General features: G+C 63.6%; 2 protein-coding genes and 2 long non-coding RNA genes across 8 annotated transcripts; 3 read left to right on the top strand and 1 right to left on the bottom strand.

Annotated features, from left to right (window-relative positions):
• The first annotated feature begins 1,837 nt into the window (after nt 1-1,837).
• LOC117093486 lies at nt 1,838-11,243 on the top strand. 4 transcript variants are annotated; one of them, XR_004441161.1, is made up of 6 exons: nt 1,838-2,158; nt 3,305-3,357; nt 9,668-9,809; nt 9,944-10,049; nt 10,626-10,739; nt 11,104-11,243. It is a non-coding gene; the product is annotated as an uncharacterized LOC117093486 (long non-coding RNA). The 4 variants fall into 4 exon arrangements; XR_004441160.1 differs by lacking the exon at nt 3,305-3,357; XR_004441163.1 differs by lacking the exon at nt 3,305-3,357 and having other exon boundaries at nt 9,668-9,863.
• Nucleotides 10,909-22,443, bottom strand: RNF223 (ring finger protein 223). Of its 2 annotated transcripts, none has more exons than XM_033228816.1 (4): nt 21,155-22,443; nt 18,701-19,105; nt 14,420-17,282; nt 10,909-11,893 (listed from the first exon to the last, which is right to left on the bottom strand). In XM_033228816.1, exon 3 carries the CDS (start codon nt 17,271-17,273, stop codon nt 16,524-16,526), a length of 750 nt encoding a protein of 249 aa, XP_033084707.1. In that variant the 5' UTR covers nt 17,274-17,282; nt 18,701-19,105; nt 21,155-22,443; the 3' UTR covers nt 10,909-11,893; nt 14,420-16,523. The 2 variants fall into 2 exon arrangements, with proteins under 2 accessions (XP_033084707.1, XP_033084708.1); XM_033228817.1 differs by having other exon boundaries at nt 21,748-22,443.
• Nucleotides 12,092-12,985, top strand: LOC117093487. The gene is made up of 3 exons (XR_004441164.1): nt 12,092-12,207; nt 12,470-12,626; nt 12,851-12,985. It is a non-coding gene; the product is annotated as an uncharacterized LOC117093487 (long non-coding RNA).
• On the top strand, nt 13,393-15,842 carry LOC117093594. The gene is made up of 6 exons (XM_033228895.1): nt 13,393-13,696; nt 13,802-13,869; nt 14,210-14,307; nt 14,396-15,023; nt 15,464-15,494; nt 15,776-15,842. The coding sequence occupies exons 1-6, from the start codon at nt 13,641-13,643 to the stop codon at nt 15,840-15,842; spliced, it is 948 nt and encodes a 315-aa protein (XP_033084786.1). The 5' UTR covers nt 13,393-13,640.
• Nucleotides 22,444-22,582: the final 139 nt, after the last annotated feature.

Raw genomic sequence — 22,582 nt, 5'->3', positions numbered from 1 at the left:
GGCATGATGGCGGGTGCCTGTAGTCCCAGCTACTCAGGAGGCTGAGATGGGAGAATTGCTTGAACCCAGGAGACGGTGGTTGCAGTGAGCCAAGATCACGCCATTGCACTGCAGCCTGGGTGGCTGAGCAAGACTCCGTCTCAAAAAAAAAAAAAAAAAACCCACAAAAACATGAAAATAAGAAAGTAACATCAATGGCTGGGCACATTGGCTCATGCCTATAATTCCAGCATGTTGGGAGGCCGAGGTGGGCGGATCACCTGAGGTCAGGAGTTCAAGACCAGCCTGGCCAACATGGTGAAACCCCATCTCTACTAAAAACACAAAAATTAGCCGAGCGTGGTGGCGCATGCCTGTAATCCCAGCTACTTGGGAAGCTGAGGCAGGAGAATCGCTTGAACCCGAGAGGCGGAGGTTGCAGTGCACTGAGATCGCGCCACTACACTCTATCGTGGGCCACAGAGCGTGACTCCATTTCAAAAAAAAGAAAAAGAAGAAAATGCGCATAAGCTCCACACCCAGGTGGTCCCATGAGTCTGGGTGTTTGCTTTCTGAGCCTTTCCTCACTTGGTCCTCTGGGGACGCGTTGAACAACTCTGTGTGCCTGCAGGTGTCAGGCACTGGGGGTCAGGGAGGAGAGAGTCCAGGAGCGGTGGCCACACATAGGTCGCTGACGGTGGGACGCCAGGGTGGGGGCAGACTAACTTTGGGCTCCAGGAAAGGTCCAGGGAACACATGCCCAAACCCAGACCCAAAGCATGAGCGGGGAAGGGCAGGTGAGGAGGCCCGAGGTGGGGCATGTGGTGTGGGTCCACTGGATGGTGTGCAGGGCCCTGTGTCTTGACAAAGGGAGCTTTCAGCAGAAGCGGAGGCATAGCAGTGGCCAGAGGCCAGCGTGCAGGACAGAGGCCACAGATCAGAGCGGCAGGGGCTGGACGCAGATAAGCAGGGCAGGTCCAGCGAGGCTGCGTGGGCCTGGGGAAGAGGGCTGGGGGCGCTGCCTGATGAGATGTGGGAGGTTCCCAGAGGGCTCCAAGCAGGAGGACACCAGAATCCATGAGGACGCCGCTGGCTGGGACAGGGTGCTGGGCTGCAGGGGGAGCAGAGGGAGGGATTTGAGGGAGAATGGGTGGGTTGAGGGGGGTGAGAAGAGGCGCTCAGGGAGGTGGAGATGGAGCTGGAGGCACCGAAGCTTTGGTGGATTCGCCCTGATGCGTCTGGAGGGAGGGCCGGGCTGGGGAAGCTAGGGCCCCCTGAGTGGGGTCCAGGGGGCCGACGGGTGTCAGGCAGGGAGAGGCTGGGCTGAAGCCCTGGCGCAGGTGCCCCTGCTGGGTGTTGCCTAGCAGGGGAGAAAAAGCTCCGACGCCAGAAATGAAGGAGGGAGGAGGACCTCGGAGGGGAGGAAGAGGAGGCGCAGAACCAGGAGAGGGAGTTTGGGGGAACAACCGCTGCGGAGCGCGCAGGACCCAGAGGACTCAAAGGGGACCTGGAGGGTGACGAGGCCTTCCGTGGCCGGGGGTGAAGAGGCGGAAAGCCGCGCGGGCGGAGAGGCGCTGCTGGGTCCCAGGCTGGAGGCTGCGGGTCTGAGAGGCTTCGGAAGCCCAGGGGAGCCCGGGGCCACGCCTGGAAAGGAGGGCAGCTGAGCGCAGGCGAGGGAGAGGCGCCCACGTCCGGGACTGGCCGCGGTGGGAGCTAGACTCGTGAAACCGGCGGGCCTGAGGCTGGGACCTGCGCGGGGGCGAACGCGGCACAGCCAGGGGGGCCGGTCCCGCGGGCCCCGCCCCGCCCCCCAGCCTGGAGCCCCGCCCCGGTCCGCAGAAGAGGCGGCCCCGGAGAAGCCAGAGGGTCTTGGAAGGGAGCACGGGACGCAGCCGGCTGCAGCGTCCGCGACCCGCGACCCGGCTACCGGGGGACCCGGCTCTGAAGCACGGACGACCGAGGACCTTCCGCCTGCAGCCCAACCTCCCAGGCGCCCGGCAAGACTGGCTGGCGCCGACCCTTTAAGGAAGCCGGGGGCGTGGCGTCGGGGCGAGGCCCGGGGCGTGGCTTCAGGGGGCGGGGCCGGGGCGGGGCCTTCGCGAAGCTCCCAGAGGGTGCGGCTGCCCAGAGAGAACCCCGAGCGCCAGCGAGCGGCGCGGTGAGACGTGCCCTCGTGCAGGTGAGTCTGGCGCACCGCGGCCCAGAATCCTGGACCCCAGGAGAAGCGCCTATGGCCTCGACGGGTGGGCGTGGCAAAATGCCACCCGGGACCTCCTCGCGCTCCCGGCTGGGTCGCCCCTCAGACCTGGGGTTCCGGACTCCTGCCTTCCTCCACCCTCAGGCCCTGCCAGGACACTTTGGTCCCTGGCCCGCCAGGCCTGGCCTGCCTCAGGCGGGTGGAAAGGGCTGCAGAGGTTGGGCCTAGGTGAGGGTCAGCAGCACCCCTACCCGGGGGAAGGTGTCTTGCGGGTGGCGGGCACAGCCTCTCCCTCTGTCCTCTTACCCCGTGCCCTGCTCCAGACTCCCTTTTTGGCCACCCGGGATGCAGTCTGTTGGGGGGCACCCCGCTTTTCCTAGTCCTGAAACTGAGGCAGCAACACCAGGGAATCCTGGAGGTGAAGTCTTCTGCCCTCCCCACCCAGGCGTGGCCTGCCCACCTCCCAGGACCAAGTTCTCTCTGGAGGACTCATTTCCCTTCCAGACCCTCCGGGGGCCCGGTGTAGAGGGTGGGATCCCTGTCTGGTCGCTGGGCTCAGGGCCGGGGGCGTGTGGGAGCTGGGACGGGCCACAGGTGGGGCCTGCTTCTTGCCTCCAGGGAGAGGGGGTGGTACGTGTATGGCAGCCGGGTACTTCCTGCCCTTTCTGCTTGACCCCTGCACCCTCCGCGTGTGCCCACGCATGCAGGCTCACCCTGCAGCGTGCATTGGCGGTCAGCCGGGAGCTTCAGAGGTCACAGCCACTCGTCACCACTTCCCAGCTCCAGGCGCAGCCCCCAGGGCCCCTTCCTCTGGGGCTTGGGGCTCGGTGAACCTGGAGCTCACAGCAGTTGCTCTGTGACCAGATCCATGAAGGAACCAACAGGGCTCACAGGTCTTCTCCTGGCCTGAGTTCAAGGTCCATAACCCAAAGCAGAGACCCTTGACCCACCCTGCCCAGCAGTGCCTCAGCAGTCAGGGGCCGGGATCACTAGGGCAGAGGCCCAGGTGTGTGTGGGGAACCCAGGCAGCCTTCAGCAGGGTCTTGGGCTTCTCAGGCGTAGGAACAGTGGACTGAGTTGGATCACTAAGAATCTGTCGGCCCAAAGCCCTGTGCCTCTCATGTTTAGCGTCCAGCTGGAACCCAGGAAGGAGGAGGCTGCCTGTGTACTGTCCATTTCAGGTACTGGTTGGCAGGACCCCTGGGCAGAGTGCTGGTGACCAGGGAGAGCCATGTGCCTGTCATCGGCCTGTGACCCCCGGGGCCTGCCTGGGAAAGCCCGGGGCTGGACTCTGCTGCAACCTGCCACCCCTCCACGCCCCGCCCTGGGACGGCCATTTGGATTGTCACTCCTCTGGCCCCTGAGACCCTGCCCACAGCCGTATCAGGCCTGGGCAGTCCCAGCCAAATCCCAGGGTAGATCCACCACGCTGCCCCCAGTCCCCTCCTCCTGGTCTGCCACATCAACGTCACCTCTGTGAACACCACTCGGCCCTGGGGCTCCTATGCAGCGGGGCGGGGCTGGCGGGGTTGTGCCCGGTGCGTGTCTTGTAGCAATGATGGTGTCTGGGTCCTGGGTCCCTCAGGGGTGGACCCGCCGAGCTCCTGGGTTTCCTGTGCTTCGGGGGCTGGGGAGGGAAACGTGACTGTGGCTGGTGTCGGGGGCAGAGCCCACCCTGGTTGTGGTTCCTCTGGGTCCTGAGGGGTCAGCCCTAGGGGCTGCAGGAGAGACCTCCAGGTTCTGGGGAGGGAGGTGGAACGGGCACTTCCTGTGCTCTGAGACCCTCTCCCTGGTCTGCACACCTGCCACCATCAAGATGCAGGTGTGGCCAGGCCCCCGCGTGGGGGAAAGCAGCCCTCATATGGTGTGTGTGTGTGTGTGTGTGTATGCAGCCCCCATACCATGTGTGTGTGCATGTGTGTTTGTGTGTGTGTGTGTGTATGCGGCCCCCATACCGTGTGTGTGTATGTGTGTGTGTGTGTGTGTATGTGTGTGTGTGTGTGTGTGTGTATGTGTGTGTGTATGCCGCCCCCATACCGGGTGTGTGTGTGTGTGTTGTGTGTGTGTGTGTGTGTATGTGTGTGTGTATGCCGCCCCCATACCGGGTGTGTGTGTGTGTGTGTGTTTGTGTGTGTGTGTGTATATGTATATTGACAAGCCATTCACGAACCCTGCAACCCACACTTCTCCTCAGGGGGAGTCCCAGTGTCCCAGGGCTGGAGCCATCCCCACTACGGATCAGACATGAAGACTAGGGCCATACAGGGAGCTGCAGCAGCCGGTGGCCAGTCTGGGTCAGGCTGACCTCTTGGGTGACCGCATCTGTCTGGTGTCGTTAGACCTGTTAGGGGATCTTGGGGGTTTGAAACCCAGTATATCCCGCCCACAGCCAGTCCCCTCGCCCCTCCCACTGTGGGCCCTGTCACCAGGGTAGAGCTGAGCCACTGGCCCACCATGGAGCCAGGACCCCTTCGGCACAGAGGTGACCCTGGGCACTCTAGAGAGGGTCCAGGCCTTCCAAACCTCTCTCCTGCCTGAGCAGCACCACGAGAGGGAGGGATGGGAGCTGAGGACCTGGGCCGCCCCCTCCTCCCCCACGCCTGCTGGACACCCAGCTCCACCTCCAGGCCCAGGTGTGAGGCCCACGCTCAGCCTGGGATTGCATTGGGCTGGCCGGGAGCGGGAGTGGGGATGCAGTGATGCTGGGGGCGGTGGTGTGATCTGCTGCATCTCGGGGCCCCGCCCCTGGGGATTTGCACGCGACAGACTTGGTGGCAGCTTTCGGGCAGGAGAGGGCGTTGGAAAGTATGATAGAGGGTCACATAAGGTCTCTTCCCGGCTCTGTGTCTCCACCCCGTCCCTGCCTCCACACCCTGGGCGTCGCCCGTCTTGGGGTGGAGGCTGAGGCTATGGGGCTGGGGAGGGGCAGCAGGTGTGGGATGTGGTTCAGCAGAGTGGGCAGCCCAGGCCGGGGATGGAAGCTGCCTCCTGGGTTCCCGTCCCTTCCCCCGGTCCCACAGCATTTCAGTGCCGGCCCGCGCTGAAGCAGGGACAGGGATGGGGCTGCAGGGCCAGCCCGGGAGGGCCCCTCTGGAGGTGTGTGACGTACCTCATGGGGCAGGCCAAGCTGGCTGGCCAGGCCGGGGTGGACAGAACTTGGCGTTTCCCGAGAGCCATAGAGGCCGACACTGAGCCGTAAGCAGCTCTGACGTGCAAATCCTGAGAGTCCCCTGTCTGCCATGGCTCGGCTATAGGGTCAGAGTCAGGCAGAACGAAACCAATAGTCCCGGCAGGCTGAGGCGGTGGGGGGAGAAGTGGTCAGCTCTGGGCACCTTTTTTTTTTTTTTTTTTTTGAGACGGAGTCTCACTGTGTCGCCCAGGCTGGAGTACAGTGGCCGGATCTCAGCTCACTGCAAGCTCTGCCTCCTGGGTTTACGCCATTCTCCTGCCTCAGCCTCCCGAGTAGCTGGGACTACAGGCGCCCGCCACCTCGCCCGGCTAGTTTTTTGTATTTTTTAGTAGAGACGGGGTTTCACCGTGTTAGCCAGGATGGTCTCAATCTCCTGAACTTGTGATCCGCCCGTCTCGGCCTCCCAAAGTGCTGGGATTAAAGGCTTGAGCCACCGCGCCTGGCCTTTTTTTTTTTTTTTTTTTTGAGATGGAGTCTCGCTGTGTTGCCCAGGCTCTAGTGCAGTGGCGTGATCTCGGCTCACTGCAACCTCTGCCCCCGCCCGGGTTCATGCAATTCTCCTGCCTCAGCCTCTAGAGTAGCTGGGATTACAGGTGTGTACCACCATGCCTGGCTAATTTTTCTATTTTTAGTAGAGATGGAGTTTCACCATGTTGGCCAGACTGGTCTTGAACTCCTGACCTCGTGATCCACCCTGCTGGGATTACAGGCATGAGCCACTGCGTGTGGCCTCTGGGCACCATTTGAAGATAGGATGAGAGGAACTGATGGATCGGAGCCGGCGGGGAGTGCCAAGGGGGGCCGGAGGCAAGGCCACCACCCTTGCCCGCGTGGGGAAAATGAAGAACAGGGTGTAGGGGGCGGGGACAAGATCAGGAGCTTTGGGTTTTGAAGACGGTAGGAACGAGGTGCTGCTGGCTTTCCAAACGGAGCTGCTGAAACCAGGTGTCTGAGTTTGGAGCTCAGAGCAGAGGTGGCGCTGGACGGGCTGAGACTCTGCACAGAAGAGCCAGGGCCTGTGGGCTCCCATCGAGGAGGAGGAGGACAAAGGGCCCTGGCCTGGGCAAGGTGGGAAGCCGGGAAATGCAGCCTCCACGCAGCTACACAGAGCCGTTGGAAGGGGGTGGCACTGATGGCCTTGGAGGCTGCTGAGGACCTGCTGGGCCCCAAGGTCCATGGGGACCCTGAGAGCCAAGTCCTCCGTGGGCCTGGAGGGCGGGACACAGCTCTGGAGACACAGGAGAGGACTGGCCGTGCCAACCAGCACCACAGTGTTCCTGAGTGGCGGCAAAGTTGCTGTTGCTGAATTTTATTATTGTTAATTACTTTATTTATTTTTATTTTTTGAGATGGAGTTTCACTCTTGTTGCCCAGGCTGGAGTGCAATGGCGCGATCTCGGCTCACCGCAACCTCTGCCTCTCAGGTTCAAGTGATTCTCCTGTCTCAGCCTCCTGAGTAGCTGGGATTACAGGCACCACCACGCCCAGCTAATTTTGTGTTTTTAGTAGAGACAGGGTTTTACCATGTTGGCCAGGCTGGTCTCGAACTCCTGACCTCAGGTGATTTGCCTGCCTCGGCCTCCCGAAGTGCTGGGATTTCAGGCGTGAGCCATTGCGCCCAGCCATGAATTTAATTCATTCACATTTACAAATCACACAGCCATACATGCTTCTTCCGGGAGAAGTTGTGCTCTGCGGGGAGCAGAGGGACAGGAGCTGCAAGGAGTGGAGGCAGGACCCGAAGGAGGAGGAGGAGCTGGGGCCCCTGGAGAGGGACCTGGCCAGGGTGGGCTGAAGCCGGGGATGGGGTCCCTCCTATCCCCTTCCCCCGTTCCTCACCCCCCTTCCCTGCTTCCCTTGCCCCCCTTCCCTCCGTTCCCCACTTCTGTCCCTCTCTCCCTCCCCTTCCCTCCCTCCCTCCCCGCTTCCCTCCATCCCTTCCTTCCCTCCACCCCTTCCCTCCCTCCCTCCGTCAGTCACTCACTCTTTTTTGCTGACATTCTGGTCTCTGGGGCTGCCACCTGAGTACAATGTAGTCCTGAGCTCTGGAGTCCTGTGCCTCGAAAGTAAGGAGCAGTTGTGATCTCGGACGTGGGCTCCAGGGTAGCCCTGACCTCGTGGGAGGCTGTGGACGAGGAGGGTCCTGGGAACAGGGTGGCTGTTCACCAGGAACGGGCAGAGCTGCAGCCTCAACCTCCCCTCCAGGTGCTGGCAGCACCAGCCTCTGCCTGCGTGGGGCCCCGAGGTTTGCAGAGCCAAGGTCCAGCTCCTCAGTGACACCCCCCAAGCTTCCTGACCTGCCCTGCCTGAGACACAGAGTGAGGCTCCCTGGGGCCGCACAGGCATCCGCCGGCCTCTCGCCCCCCTCCCTGTGCACCCACCCCGTCCCTCTACTGAGTGTCTCAGTTCCAGTGTTACGGACCCGGGACGCTGCAGTGCGGGGAACAGCTTCTGCCCTCTGGGAGATGAGAACCTGTCGTCAGGCAGCTGGGTTGCTGAAACAGTGACCATAAGCTGGGCGGGCAGGCAGCTCCTTCCCTCAGCTCTGGAGGCTGGAAGTCCGAGATCCTGGCCGTGGAGGTTGCGGGGGTGGAGTGGACGGAGCTGCTGAGAGCCTCGGGGGCGTGTGGAGAAGGAGGGAGCCCCAGTGGCCCCAGGCCTTGCCACTTGGGGGAGAATTCCAGCCCGTCCATGTCCCTGGGACCCCACAGCCCCTGGCCAGTGACCATTCCTGGCTTTGAGCACAGTGGCCTCAAGCCACCATCGTGGGCGTTACCATGGAAACAATGAGGGAGGTTTGTGTGGGGCCAGACTCCTCCTCTGGGCACTGACCTGCTCTCCCCACTCCAGGTGGTTCCACCCTGAGGTCAGCGGGGTGGAGGCGGAGCAGCTGTTCCTATCCAGGGGTCAGTGTGGGAACTTCCTTGCCAGGCCCAGCGAGAGCAGCCCCGGGGCTTCATGGTGTCCATCAGGGCATGGACAGGCTCTGGTTGAAGGCCTCGTGGAGTCTGGACGTCCTCAGCTGGAGGCCTGGGGCAATTCACACCTGGGTCCTCCTGCAGGGCCGGTGGGCAGCTTCCTGGACACAAGGCCTTGGTGCAGGGGGCCGATGCGCTGGGAAGGTTGTGAGAGTTGGACAGGGTGCTGGGCGGCCTCTGGGCAGGAAGGAACTATTTAGTGAGGACTTTGGGGAGGCCTCATTGAGTCAGGGGCTCAGCAGGACCCTTTCCTGCCCTGTGTGGGGCCAGGGGACAGGCAGGGCTTCCGGGGCTGTGACTGTGTTGCCAGATCCTGGGGGTGCAGCTCCGGTGCCTGCTGGGCTGCCAGCACCCTACGTTGGAGTGGTGAGCCCTGGCCCAGCATCCATGTGTCTGTCAGCACGCATGTGTGTGTTCGTGTGTTCATGTTTGTGTGTTCATATGTGTGTGTATGTTCGGATGCACACGCGTGCGCGCATGTGCACGTGTGCATGTTCATGTGTGTGTCATGTGTGTTCGTGTGTGGTCGTGTGTTCATATGTGTGCGCATGTTTGGGTGCATACACGTGTGTGTTCATATTCATGTGTGTTCATATGTGTGCGTGTTTGGGTACGCATGTGTTTGTGTGTGTTGTGTTCATGTGTGTGCGTGTTGTGTGTGTTCTTATGTGGTTCATGTGTTCGTGTGTTCATGTGTGTGCGTGTGTGTTTAGGTACGTGTGTGTTTATTTGTGTGTGTGAGTGTGCATGTGTGTGTGTGCGCATGTGTGTGTGTGCATGTGCCTGCATCCTGAGGGACGGCGTCTGCTAAGCACTGGTTCAGTGCACGGCTGCAGCAAAGCAGAGGGTGCAGGGTCCTGCACCTGCCTCCCCCAGGCCTCCTTCCTTCAGGTCTCAGGCACTGGAGTCCAGGGTGACTCAGGGGAGCCAGTGCCTGCCCTGGCCCCATCCCTGCCCTCCTGGCTGTTGCCCTGGGCTGAGCCGGTTCCTCCAGCCTTGGTTTCCCCACTGCAGGGGCCTGTATCCATAGGGAAGGAGGCCTGGTCTGGGGAGGCCGCCTGGCCCCTCCTTGCTGAGGACCAGGCTGCCACCTGGTGGCCGCCCACCCCTGCAGCGCCCGCCTGCCTTCTGCAGGCTCCTGGGTGGGCAAGGGCCAGAAAGGTGGGCAGAGCAGCTCTGGGGCCTGGGTGGGGGTGCTGCCTGGACCTCCGAGGTCTGCGTATGTCTCACTGAGCCTTCTGCCCCATCTTTGTGGGTCTCTCCCCCTCACCTGGCCAGGCCATGGCCTCCAGCCTCACTTGTGCTCCCCTGTGCCTGGGCCAGGTAGTACCACGGGAGCTTGTCTGGCAAGGAGGCTGAGAAATTGCTGCTGCAGAAGGGACGTCCGGGCAGCTTCCTGGTGCACGAGAATCACAGCAATCCTGGGGACTTCCTGCTGTCAGCGCTGACGCAGGGGTGGGACAAGGTGCAGGGCGTGGGCTGCCAGCCACGGGTCACCCACATCTTGATTCGCTTCCAGGTGGGAGGTGGCGGTGGGCTGGGGCGGCCTCTGGGAAGGGCGGGCGGCCTTGGCCAGGCCCCTCACCGCCGCCCCCACAGCCAGATGAGAAGTAGCACGTGGGAGACAGGGAGCACTTTGGTATCCTCGGAGACCCGGTGGAGCCCGGCGATGGAGAAGGCAGGGGCTGTCATGCACCTCAAGCAGGTAGGCCCCTCCACAGGCACCAGAGCCGAGGGCACAGCCTCACCCAGGAAGGCAGCTGGGGGTCCACTGGGGTCAGGGACGACCCCCGACCAGGGGAGCCCGCAGGCACCTGAATGGCCACGGGAAGGAGAACCTGCAAACCCCTCTGTGTGTCCTCCTGGCACATGGCGACCTCCATGACCCGATGAGGGTGCAGGACCTGGCGAGGATGGCTACGTGCAGGGGCACGGGGCCTGGGGCAGGGTGACCAGATGCAGGGGTGTGGGGCTGGGCCAGGGTGGCCAGGTGCAGGGGCGCGGGGCCCGGGGCAGGGTGGCCAGGTTGGGGGTGGGCCTGGGGCAGCTGCCCTCGGTGGGGGGGGTGTGGTGGGGTCTGCAGGGCCTTGGGGGGCTATGGTGGGGTCTGCAGGGCCCTGGGGGGCTGTGGTGGGGTCTGTAGGACCCTTGGCGGTTGTGGTGGGGTCTGCAGGACCCCGGGGGGCTGTGGTGGAGTCTGTGGGGCCCTGGAGTGTTGTGGTGGGGTCTGCGGGGCCCTGGGTCCCCCTGATCTTAGTAGACACAGGCCTCTCCCTGGCAGCCCCTCAAGGCCACAAGGATCAGTGCTCGGAGCCTGGAGGGCTGTGTGCAGGAGCTTAGCAGGGCCACCGATGCCAGCAGGAAGGCGACGCAGGGCTTCTGGGTGGAGTTTGAGGTGCGTCCTGACCTCTGCGACCCTCAGACTTTGTCCCCTGGGGCTGGGGCAAGAGCCCGATGGGAGCACAGGGTCCGGGACTGTAGGGTCCAGCCCTACAGGGCTTAGCGGGTGTTCTCCCCATGTGCGGAGACGAGAAATTGTAATAAATAAAGACACAAGACAGCAATAAAGAGAAAGCAGCTGGGCCCAGGGGACCACTACCACCAAGACACGGAGACCGGTAGTGGCCCCGAACTGCTGGGGGCACTGATATTTAATGGATGCAAGACAAGGGGGCAGGGTAAGGAGGGTGAATCGTCTAAGTGATTGACAAGGTGAAGCAAGTCATGTGATCACAGGACAGGGGGCCCTTCCCTTTTAGGTATCAGAAGCAGAGAGAGCGAGCGAAGACAGCATACGTCAGCGTTTTCTTCTCTGCACTTACAAGAAAGATCGAAGACTTTAAGACTCTTCCACTATGTCTTCTACCCGCCATCTACTACGAACTTCAAAGAGGAACCAGGAGTACGGGAGGAGCATGAACGTGGACAAGGAGTGTGACCGTTGAAGCACAGCACCACAGGGAGGGGTTTAGGCCTCCGGATGACTGCGGGCAGGCCTGGATCATATCCAGCCTCCCACAAGAAGCTGGTGGAGCAGAGCGTTCCCTGACTCCTCCAAGCAAAGGAGACTCCCTTTCGCGGTCTGCTAATAGGTGCCTTCCCAGACACTGGCGTTACCACTTGACCAAGGAGCCCTCAAGCGGCCCTTATGCGGGCGTGACGGAGGCTCATCTCTTGCCTTCTAGGTCACTTCTCACAATGTCCCTTCAGCACCTGACCCTACACCCACCGGTTATTCCTCGGTTGTATTAGTAATGCAACAAGGAGTAATATTAAAAGCTAACAATTAATAATGTTTATAATAATGATTGATAATTGCCCATGATCATCTCTATATCTAATTTGTATTATGACTATTCTAACTATTTTCTTTATTATACTGAAACAGTTTGTGCCTTCAGTCTCTTGCCTCCGCACCTGGGTGCTCTTCTGTCCACACGGGACAAGGTGGGGTTGGCCATCTAGGGCTCCGGGAAGAAGCCAGGGCTGTGAACTGAAGGCTCCATCACCTCCAGATGCTGCAGCAGCAGGAATGCTGGTTCCTGTACCCTGGAAAGGAGGGGCAGAGGGTAGAGAACAAGCCCAAGAATCGCTGTGAGGGCGGAGGCCAGGGCGTCACCCGTCGGGCCTGGGGATGGTGGGGGGCCAGGCCAAGCATCTGCCACCACTGACCTGAGGCTTCCCCCGCCACACCCTGGACCCTCCATCTCTGCTCACCACCAGGTCTGCAGGCAAAGAGGCAGGGTTGGGCCCACGGCTCTGCCCTGGAGAACTGAGCGGCACCTCCCTTCCCAGTTGACACCACCTGAGTCATCCTGCTCGACGACGAGGATGACAGTGGGCCTGGAGCCGACTACATCAGGGTGGGTGTGTGCGGGAGGTGGGGCCTGGGCCCATTGCTCCTGGGGGGCCCAGGAAGAACCAGGGTTCCCAGGGGAGGGGTGGGCAGCAGTCCCCAAGGGGTCCTCAGAGAGGCTGGATGCGCATAGGTCCTCAGCCCCTTGCTGGCCTGGAGTGAGGAGTGTGTTTGAGCCACCAGAGCTCCTTTGCTTAGTATTTGCATAGCATTTGCATGGACTTGTTTGTCCTCTGGAAACAGCAGCAGTTGGCCTCATCCCCTTTCAGACTGACCCTGAGGAGGAGCCAGGCCATGGTGGGGGCAGGGTGTACATCGCCACGCAGGGCTGTCTGCAGACCATGGTGGCTGCTTTCTGGGACATGGTGACACCAGGAGAACACGCGTGTCATTGTCACCACCAGCAGGGAGGTGGAGCGAGGCCGGGTAGGGGCGCGGTGCCAGCACTCCCAGTGCCCATCCCACCCTGTGCATCTTCAGCTGCCCAAGGCCCTTCCCGACCAGGCCAAGGAGCCTGTGGGACGCTGTGGGAGTGGGGAGGCTCCCACAGAGCCCCGTGGCTGCACGTACAGGCCTGCATCTCTGCAGGGCGCAGGGGCGGGGTGCTGGGGGGCTGCCGGCAAGGCTGATGCGAACCACTCCCCCCCCAGAACAAGTGTTTCCGGGACTGGCCAGAGCTGCCCACAGCCCGGAGTTCGGCTGTGTGCATGTGGGCATCCTGGGTGAGGGCCAGGCCCAGGGCTACTATGTGCAGGAGCTGCAGGTGTGGCGGCCGGGCCAGGTGAGCCTGGCAGCAGGGGAGCGTGCCTACCATGGACCTGCACTGGGAGACCCCCCACACCTGCCTGCATCCAACCCCACCGCCTTTGGGGGCTTCCACGCCCCTCAACCCAGGAGGTGCAGTCTAAGCCTGGGCAGGGGTCACTGAGGTGGCCACATTCTCAGCCCCAGGCTGGCGGCCGCTCCTCCCACACACCTCTCAAAACTGCAGCTTTGGTCTCCGTTGCATACCAGCGGCACCCATTTCTGTCCCGGGCAGATTACCTCCCGCTCCCCCCAGCCCCCGCCCAGTGTGTGTGAGGGGCCTCCAGGCCGCCATGGAGCCTTCGCATTTGGTTTTTCCTTATAGACTCACTGTCCTCAGCCTGCTGCTCCTCCCCCAGCTTCCTCTTGCCTTCCCCAGGCACCTGAGCCACCTGCGGCCATCTCGGCGCCCCCTTCCCGTTTCCTCCCTCCTCCTGCTCGCCGTGGCCCCCGCAGTCCCTCCACCTGGGCACTCCCGGCAAACCCAGCTGTGCCTCAGCCTTGTCCTCCCCCCGCCCCTCCCACCCGGGGGTTCGCACTCATCGCCTGCTCCTGCCGGAGGAGCCACCGCACCGGGCGCGGCACTTCCAGTACTTCGGCTGGCCGGACGACGGCGTCCTCGGCTTCCGGGACGAGATGAACCGGGCCAAGAGCAGCGAGCCGGGGGCCGGGCCCATGGTGGTGCCCTTCAGGTGCGGCGGGGCGGGGCCCCGCGGGACGATGCGGGCGGAGCCATCGGGTGGCGCTGGGCGCCCCCGCCCCCCACTCTCATCGAAGGCCGCCTGGTTTGTCCTCAGCGCGGGCAACGGACGCACCGGCACCATCATCGTGATTGACATTCTGGCGGACGTCATCCGCAGGCGGGGTGAGCCCCTCCTCCCTGGATGCCTCCGCCCTGCCCGCCTATAGCCCCACCCCTCAGGACGACCCCACCCCTGCCGGCAAGCCCCGCCCCTCATCCGTAGCCCCTCCCTAAGCGCGCGTGTTCCCGGGGCTGAACTGCGAGATCGATGTCCCTATCCAGCTGGTTCCGCGGCAGCGCTCGGGGATGGTGCAGAGGGAGGCTCAGTACAAGTTCGTGCACCTGGCGCTGCAGCGGTACATCCAGGGCGGGCGACTGCGCCTGCGCGAGCCGGCGGGGGCGGGGCCTTGCGGGGCGGGGCCGTGCGGGCGTCGCCATGGTGACCGGGGGCCCCTCCCCACAGCTCGGGCCGCCCCAGGAGCGCGAGAACCAAAAAGTGAGCACCGCCCCCCGCGAATCGGGTTGCAGCCCCCGGCCCGCGTCTCCCCCGGCGCCCGCAGTGTGAGTGGAGAGCCAGGGCCGGGCCGGGGTCCTCCGGGAGGGACTGGGACGTGCGGGGCGCCGGGCTGAGCCGCTGCTCCGCGCGCAGGGCCCCGCAGCCCTGGACGCGAACCTGCAGAGCCGCGGGTATTTGAGGAGCCCGCGTGGGGCCGGAGCCGCGGGCCGGGACTGTGTCCGGGACGGAGCCACAAGCTGTCCTCAACTCAGGGAGGCCCAGGGGCGGCAGAGGGAGCGGCAGGCGGCGAAGCCCACCCGTGACCACGTGTGCGCCACCAGCTCAGCCACTCAGTGCGGGTCTGAGCGGCCAGGACACCAGGCTGCCCTCACCGCAGCTCCGGTCTGCCGGCCCTGCCTGCTCCCGTGGTCTGGGATGTGGCCCCATCAGTCACAAGGTGGATGTTTGTGGAGTGAGGTGGGTGTGACATATTCATGTGACCACCCGTGCAGCGTCACGCGCCTGGCCCTCCCGATGACAAGGCTGTGGGCCTGCGTGGGCATGACTGCGTGTGTGACACAGAGTGATGTCGCTGTGACCCGTGGCTGCACTCCCCACATCACCGGCTTTGCGGCCTTCCCGTGCTGTGTTCTCCCTCCTGTGTCTTTGTCGGGACCTGGGGCAAGGGTGGGTGTGGTGCCCACAGCCGGAGTCAGCTTCTGTGGGGCCTTCCTGAACCCTCCCCATCCTGGATCAGAGGCCCAGCTGGTTGGAGCAGGAAGTACCTGGGCTCTGGGGTCAGGGATGAGAAGGCTGAGGAGGCCTGCATGAGCTGGAACTGGCCTGGGCCCTCCTGGCCGTGCCTGCCTGGTGGTGCAGGATTCCTGGGGCTGATGACAGACGGGGTAGGGCTGGGGTTGGCAAGCCTCCTGCCCAGCCTTCACGAAGCTGCACTCTGCCTCTGCCCCAGCCAGGCTGGCTCTGGAGTTGCCGGAGGGTTTGTGGATCTGCTGGCTGCACTCTGGCTGTTACCTTTGCTTCTGGGTTCCCACAGGGATCATGGGTTCTGTGGCTCTCCAGTCAGGGACCCTAGCAGGGCCATGGGGCACGAATTCCTGGAGGTGTGGCCTAGTATGGCCACAGTGGGGGATGGGGGAAGAGAAAGGCCCCCTTTGTCAGCCACTGGGCTCTGAGCCAAGCTGAAGCCCTCCCCCTGGTCAGGCCCCAAGCGTCCCGGGGGAGCCTCACATGGGTGAGTCTCCAGCCAACTCCAGAAACCCCCAGCCTGTCCGCAGCCAGAGGGACTGGGAGTTGGGCCCCCGGAACCTTGGGCCCACCTGTCCCAGTGTCTGCTGGGAGTCTAATCCTGTCAGGGTATCATGTGGGTTGAGGCTGCAGCAGGGGAACCCAAGGTGAGGCTCTCTTACCAAAGATGGATACAAACAATTTATTTTAAAATGTACAAGGGCAGCTGGAAGTTTCTGTGGTCACCTCGCACTGGGGGGCTGCCCTGCCTCCACTCTCTCCCCACAGTCAGAGGGCAAGACTAGCACCCCCACCCAACGGTGGGGCCAGCCCTGAGGGGGACACGTCGGCATGAGTCGAAGCATGGCAAGGCCCCTTCCTTCTTGGCAAGGGGCTTCCCTGGCAGGCAATTCACACTGTGTGAGTGGCAGGAGTGCTGACCAGCTTCTCTCCTGGGCGATTCCTGTAGGAGCCTGGTTTTTTGTTTTGGTTTTTGTTTTTTTCAATTTGAGACAGGGTCCCGCTGTTTCACCCAGGCTGGATGCAGTGGTGCAATCTTGGCTCACTACAACCTCCACCTCCTGGGTTCAAGCAATTCTCCTGCCTCAGCCTCCCGAGTAGCTAAGAGACGCCCGCCACAAAGCCCAGCTAATTTTTGTATTTTTAGTAGAGTCGGGGTTTCACCACGTTGGCCAGGCTGGTGTCGAACTCCCGACCTCAAGTGATCCTCCCGCCTCAGCCTCCCAAAGTGCTGGGATGACAGGCATGAGCCTCCGCACCCGGTGAGCCTGTGGTTCCCGGAGGCTTTGGGGACCCTCTTGTCCACCCCATCAGCATCCAGCCTGGAGAGTGGGGGTGGACAAGCTAAATGGAGCCTGGGCTTGGCGGGGCCCAGAAAGAGTCTTCAGAGATGCCAGGCTCCTTTTGCATCCTCGGGGATCGACTTCCAGTGGCTGCTTTGCCCTTGAGCCCCCCCGTGGGGGACCCACCCATGGAGCTGGGTGAGGGCGGCTGACCTGTGCAAAGGCTGGTGGCCCTAGTTGTCAGTCAGAGGCCCGAGGGGGGAGGTGACTGTGGTGGTGGCCAGGGGCCGGGGGGGCAGCGGCAGGCAGCGCAGGTTCCCAGTCTTGAGCGCGCACTGCACCGGCCAGAGTGCCACGCAGAAGAGCACCAGCAGCAGGGCAGAGACCAGTGCCATGCGCCTCCAGTCCCTGCAGCGCATCCAGCAGCGGGCCAGGCAGCCCCGGCGGGGGGCAGGGTCCTGGGCGGGTGCGGGTGGCTCGGCAGGCTTGCTCAAACCCACGTCCACACATACAAAGCTGGGCTTGTGGCCAGGTGTGGTGGGCAGTGGTTGGCAGCACAGCTTGGTGCCCTCCAGCCACACGGGTTCCTCGCGCCGCAAATGCGCTGGCATCCGGGCCTGCAACTGGCGGCTGGTGCGCAGTGCGGGGGCTCCGGCAGGTGGCACGGTCGTGGGCTGCCTGCAGAAGGGGCAAGGTACAGCCTCACCGCCGGGGCGGCCCACAGGCTGAGCAGCCGCCAGCCGGGCCAGGCACTCCAGGCAGAAGACGTGGGTGCAGGAGAGCTCCTTGGGCATCTTGAAGATGTTGTCATAGCCTGAGAAGCAGATGGAGCACTCCAGGGGGGAGGCCACCTTCTCCGAGCCAGGGGTGCCAGGGGACCTGGGGCTGCCAGCTGAGCTGGGGGACCTGGGCATCGAGGCTGTGGAGCTGCTCCGGCGATGGGGGGGCATGGCCGAGTGCCACACCTGCTGGCCTGATGACATGTCTCGGAGCTGTGGGACAGGGACCGTGCTGAGCAACCACAGGCTGTCCCTTTCTGGTGGTCTTTTACCTCCCCCTCCCCTCTCTTGCCCCGGAGATCCCAGGGAAGGGCTCTGTTCCCCGTGCGCCACTCCAGAAAGTTCCTCCGGTGCCCCTGGAGGTCATTCTGCCCCACGTGCAATCCTGCCCTCTCCGCCCCATCACACTGCTGCACCGGGGGGAGCCTCCCACAGGACCCCAGGCCTGCTCCAGGGACGCAGGCCGTGTGCACGGGGGTCTCGCGGACCGCTCGGTGGACACCTCCTGTCGGCCCTGCCTCACCTGGCTGGCTGACAGTATTCTGCCTGGGCAGAAATAATGGTGAGGATGACAATAGCCACAGTGGTCACTGTTTATGTCAGGGCTCTGCAAGGCTGGGCCCATGTCAGGGGACTCACACAACGCCACAGTGTGGAAAAGGCTGCCCAGAGCATGGGTGACTCAGCCAGGGCCACCCCAAGGGAGCCAGCAGGCCCTGGACCCTGGAGGATACGGCTCTCAGGCAGGCCAGGGGCTCTAAGTCAAGTGAAGTGAGTTTGAATTCGGATCCCAGGATGGGTGCCTGGCTTGGGCGGTGCAGGCCCGATTTGCAGGCAGCTATGTGAGGGTGGGGTGTGGGGGTCTCTGGGTCTGGGGACCGGGCTGAGCCCCGGGGGCTTTGGGACGACAGGGAGGGCCCAGGCAGGGGCAGGGGTCACTGCCCGAGGAAGGTGAGTGTCAGGCACAAGCTGGGGCCTGCAGGGCCAGCTTGTCTGGCTGCCGAGGGTCTGATGTGCACCGCGGAGGACTGGGACTTGGATAAGCCCAGCCATTCCCTCTGGGCCCACTGCCTGATGGTCAGGTGATGGTCAGGGCACCCTCAGCCGCCCACTGAGTGGCTGTTTCTTCTCCCTGACCCACTCCCACTTCATGGCAGGGGCCCTGGGGGACGCTGCTCTGCCCCTGGGCGTGGCTCCGGTGGGCATCTCAGCTGACCTGGGACCCTGCTCCACCTCCCACCCCTCCCCTGCACCCAGGATCCCCTGCAGGGGTCCCAGCTGGAGGGAAGTGGGCAAGGGTGAGAGTGAGCCTCAAGGGCCTGGTTGTGCGTCCCCTTGGGGCCCAGGAGGATGCCCCAGAAGTGACTCCTGGCACTGCCCTGGCCCGCCCCTGACTTGCCAGTGAGTCCCAGACAGGCTGGCGGGATGACACAGGTCACCGTGACCACCTGAGTCACCCACCGTCACGGTGAGGCCGTGAGTGCCCCAGGCACTGGGACCTGGGGACTGTGCTCTGTGGCCTGTGCACCCCACAGAACCGGTTCCTTAGCACCAGGCCCCACCCCTCCACGATGGTGCCCCACCCTGAGCCTGTGCAGGTGAGGGGTGAACACAGGCTGAGCTGGCCTTACCTGGTGGCCGGGGGTCAGCGGGTCCTGGGCATGGTCCTCCTCGCTGGCCACAGTTGGGCTCCAAGGCCCTGGGCTGCCCTGCCCTGGCAGAGTTTGCTTCCTCTTCTCCGGGCCCGGCCCGGCCTGTGCTTCACCTGGCAGGTGTCCCTCCCGGGGCCAGCCACCAGTAGCTGTCCCGGTGGCACTGGTCTGGCAGGTGTGGCTTCTGCTCCGTCCAAGACAGGTGGGGACACAGGGACTGTGGCGCCCTCGCCCGCGCAGAGCTCTGGTCTGAGGCAGGTGTGAGTTGCCAGGTGTGGGCGCCCGAGCAGGTCTATTTATACCCTATGGGTCGTGCTGGCCCAGGGTGTGGCCCCAAGCCTCAGGGATTGGCTGGCTTCATCCTCTCCTTGGCAGGCCAGGCAGCTGGAGGGCAGGGAGTGGGGTGAGGGTCGGAGCCAGGTGGGGGTCAGCACATTTGCTGCTGTCTGGTGGGTCTGGGCTGGGGTGTGTCCTTGGACAAAGCCCTGTCTCCCTATAGCCCCAGGAGGCTGGAGCAACCGGGAAGCTGCTCCGCCGGGTTCCAGGTCCCTGTGGCCCCTGAGCTCCTGGGTGGGCTCCCAGCAAGGGCCCTCCCCTGAGCCCCCCACAACCTATGCCCAGCCTGCCCCTGCCCTTTGCTCATGGCTGCCTGACTTCACAGCCCATTCCTGCCACTTCACACATACGTGGCTGTTCTCACACGGGCTATGTGTCCACACGCTGTCACACACATAGCCCTCATGTCCACACAACTCATCCCGTGTCCACATGCTCACACATGCCGTGTCCACACGCTCTCACAGTGTCCACTTACACTTACATATGCCACGTCCACACGCTCCCCATGTGCCGTGTCCACATGCTCTCACGCATCTACACGCTCTCACAGTTGCCGTGTCCACACTATGTGCCATGTCCAGACCCTCACACATGCTGTGTCCACACGCTCACACATGTCCACACGCTATCACACGTGCCGTGTCCACATGCTCTCACATACGTGCCATGTCCACTCACACGCCATGTCCACACGCTGTCACACTTGTGCCGTGCCCAGACGCTTACATGCTGTGTCCACACGTTCTCACACATGTGCTGTCCACACTCACATGCCATGTCCACACACTCTCACATGCCGTGTCCACACATTCACACACACATGCCGTGTCCACATGCCCCAGCAGACTACAGAACTGGTCTGTGCAAAGACCAGGGCTGGAGCTGATGAGAGCCTGGGGGCTGGGATGGAGGGTGTGAGAGGCCCAGAGGAGCAGCCAGTGGCACGGGCTGCCCCCACCCCCCCTGCACACTCTGCTGCTTGCCCAAGGGCCTGGTATAGAGCTGCACCCCCAGGCTGTCCAGCTGCTGGCTCCCCACCTCACTGAGGCGTCTCTCCCCCAGCCCAGTGGACCTCATGACCTCATGCAAGGGCAGGTCTGACTGGGTGCCACAGCCCCATCCCCGCCGTGAGGCCTGGGCTGGACCTGAGCTGGGACCCCACACATCAGCCTGGGGGGTGTCACACTGGGTGGGGCAAGGAGTGAGGTGCCCACCCTAGTGGGAGAGCTGGCCAGGCCACCCCACAGGCTGCCCTCAGGCAACTCCCCTGCAGGCGCCCGCTGACCCCTCAGTGGGGACCCAGAGGCTCCCCCAGTGCTGCCATGAGCATCCTGGAGCCCAAGGGATGCTGGGAAGCGGGAATCAGGACTGCAGAGGCCAGGCAATGCCCCATGGAGGACGGCGGCGCTTGGGCTCAGGGAAGGGCAGGACCCCTGCCAGTTCCATGAGGACTCTCAGTGGGGGGCTGGGGGGCTCAGCAGGGGGTTGGAGCTTAGACAGGGAGGGGTGGATGCTCGGAGTTGGGGAGGGATGGGAGCTCTGTGAGGGGGTCCAGGGTGGCGGAGGCTATGGGGACTCCGTGTGGGGAGCCACTGCGAGGCCCAGCCCAGAAAGCGCTCGCTGGAGGCTCCTGCTTCCTGAGGGCCGTGACTCGGGTCACATGCCGCCTCCAGGAAGTGCCCAGCCCCCTGCAGCTCTGGGAACGTCCTCCCGACAGCTCCTGGGAATATCTGGGCACTGAGGTCACTCTGGGCTCCCGGCTGACACTCGTGCTGGTGGCGAAGGTGAGGGAAGGCCAGAGGAATGTGTGGTCTCGGGGCCAGGCCAGGCCTCCCTGTGTAGGAGAGGAGCCAGCAGCTCCACTTCTCCCAGCTCAGACCAGGCCGGGGTCGGGGTGCTGGGCTCTCGGGGGGCTCGGGATGGCCGCAGAGCAGCTTGGCTGGCCATAGGGTGGTCCAGGGCATAGGGTGGGCCCGCCTGGTCCCCTCCATTGCAGCCGGTGGGCAGGCAGCTGGGTGAGCCTGTGGGCGTGTGTGTGATCACACATGCGCATGCTTGAGACGTGCATGCTGGCGTGAGCGCCTGACCCCTTACCTCCTTCACTTTCCATCTCCTCAACGCCCTGGCAGGGACTCCTTCCCCTCCAGGCCCCTGGATTACAGGTCAGACCCAGCACTGCCAGGCCTTGCGATGCAGCATGGCCGGTGTGGCGAGGGGCCTTCCGGGCATGGGCTGCTCTGGGGCCCCCCCAGCCTCGCCCCACACTGGACCGTTGGCTCAAATGCAGCAGCTCTGTTGGTTCTGGGGCTGGACTTCTTTCCCAGGGGCCCAGATGTGCAGAGGGGAGGCCGGTGTCGGGAGTAGGGCCCTGGGACGTGCTGGGGCCAAGCCTAGGCCCAGCCAGTACGTCCCTCCCATACCTAGTGAGGAGGGTGCGTCCCTCGCTGCGACAGGTCCTGGCTGCCTGCGTGCTGCCCACCAGGGGCCAATCACAAGTGCGCAGGTGGGGGACGCGGGGAGCCAGCTGAGGGGGATATATGGAGGTGGCAGGAGGACCCTGGGTTTTTGGTTTGGGCCACTGGGTGGGAGAGAGGAAGGGGACCCAGAATTGAGAGATGGGGCCTGGGGGGCTACTCAGAGGGTGGGCTGGGACGGTGCCTGTGTCTGGCCCGGCCTCCAGAGCCTACCTGGCTGAACCTGCTGTCCTGTTTCCGATGTTATCCTCCAAACCAGACGCCCAGCCTGGTGCAAATGCAGGAGTGGAGTTTCCAGTGGGGCGTGGACTCCTTCCCTCCACCCCCACCTCCGTCCCTGTCTCCTTCCCTCCACCCCACTCCTCTCGGTCCCGTTCCTTCCCTTCACCCCGCCCTCGGTCAGGTGGGGCTGCCAGTGCTGGGCTCAGAGTAGCCTTGGGCTGTCCAGTCCCTCCCTTTCTCCCCAGGACCAGGTGACCCTCCCAGCCCCAGGACACTTCCTGGGCCAGGGCCCAGGGCAGAGCTGATGCTCCCCCAGGCGCTCCCTGGCTGCAAACCTCAGGCTGGGGGTTTTCAGGGACGGGGAGGCAGGTGTCTAAAGACACAGCCCTCCAGTCAGTGGACGTTTCTGCCTGGGTGGAGGGCACGGTTACGAGCAGGGGCAGCGCTCCGGCATCCTGATGCCCAGGCCCTCTGCCCCTCAAGGCCTATCCTGCCCCAGCTCAGCCCTCTCTGGCCAGGCCCATCACTGTCAGCAAACATGCCCCCACTGCTGGCCCCTCCAAGGAGCCACCCACTGTTGCCCCCCTAATGGCCCATGGCAGCCCTCCTGGGGCCCGTGTCTACAGCCCCATACAGCCCGGCCGGCCAATGGAAACGCACACCCACACTCTGTCCCACCTCAGGTCCCACCTGCACAGGTTGTATTCAGGGAATGGGCCTGTGGCAGAACATGTGCGGGGTGGGGGGTGGGGGCACCCTGTGCACGTAGCTCTCAGGGCCCCAACCAGGCAGCAGGTGGGGGCTCAACTCTCCTCCGCCCCCGTCC

Source organism: Trachypithecus francoisi, unplaced genomic scaffold, assembly GCF_009764315.1.
Source record: "Trachypithecus francoisi isolate TF-2019V2 unplaced genomic scaffold, Tfra_2.0 Lachesis_group12, whole genome shotgun sequence".
Taxonomy (NCBI): domain Eukaryota; kingdom Metazoa; phylum Chordata; class Mammalia; order Primates; family Cercopithecidae; genus Trachypithecus; species Trachypithecus francoisi.
The sequence above is the reverse complement of the archived record's forward strand: the minus strand, read 5'-3'. Positions and strand labels throughout refer to the sequence as shown.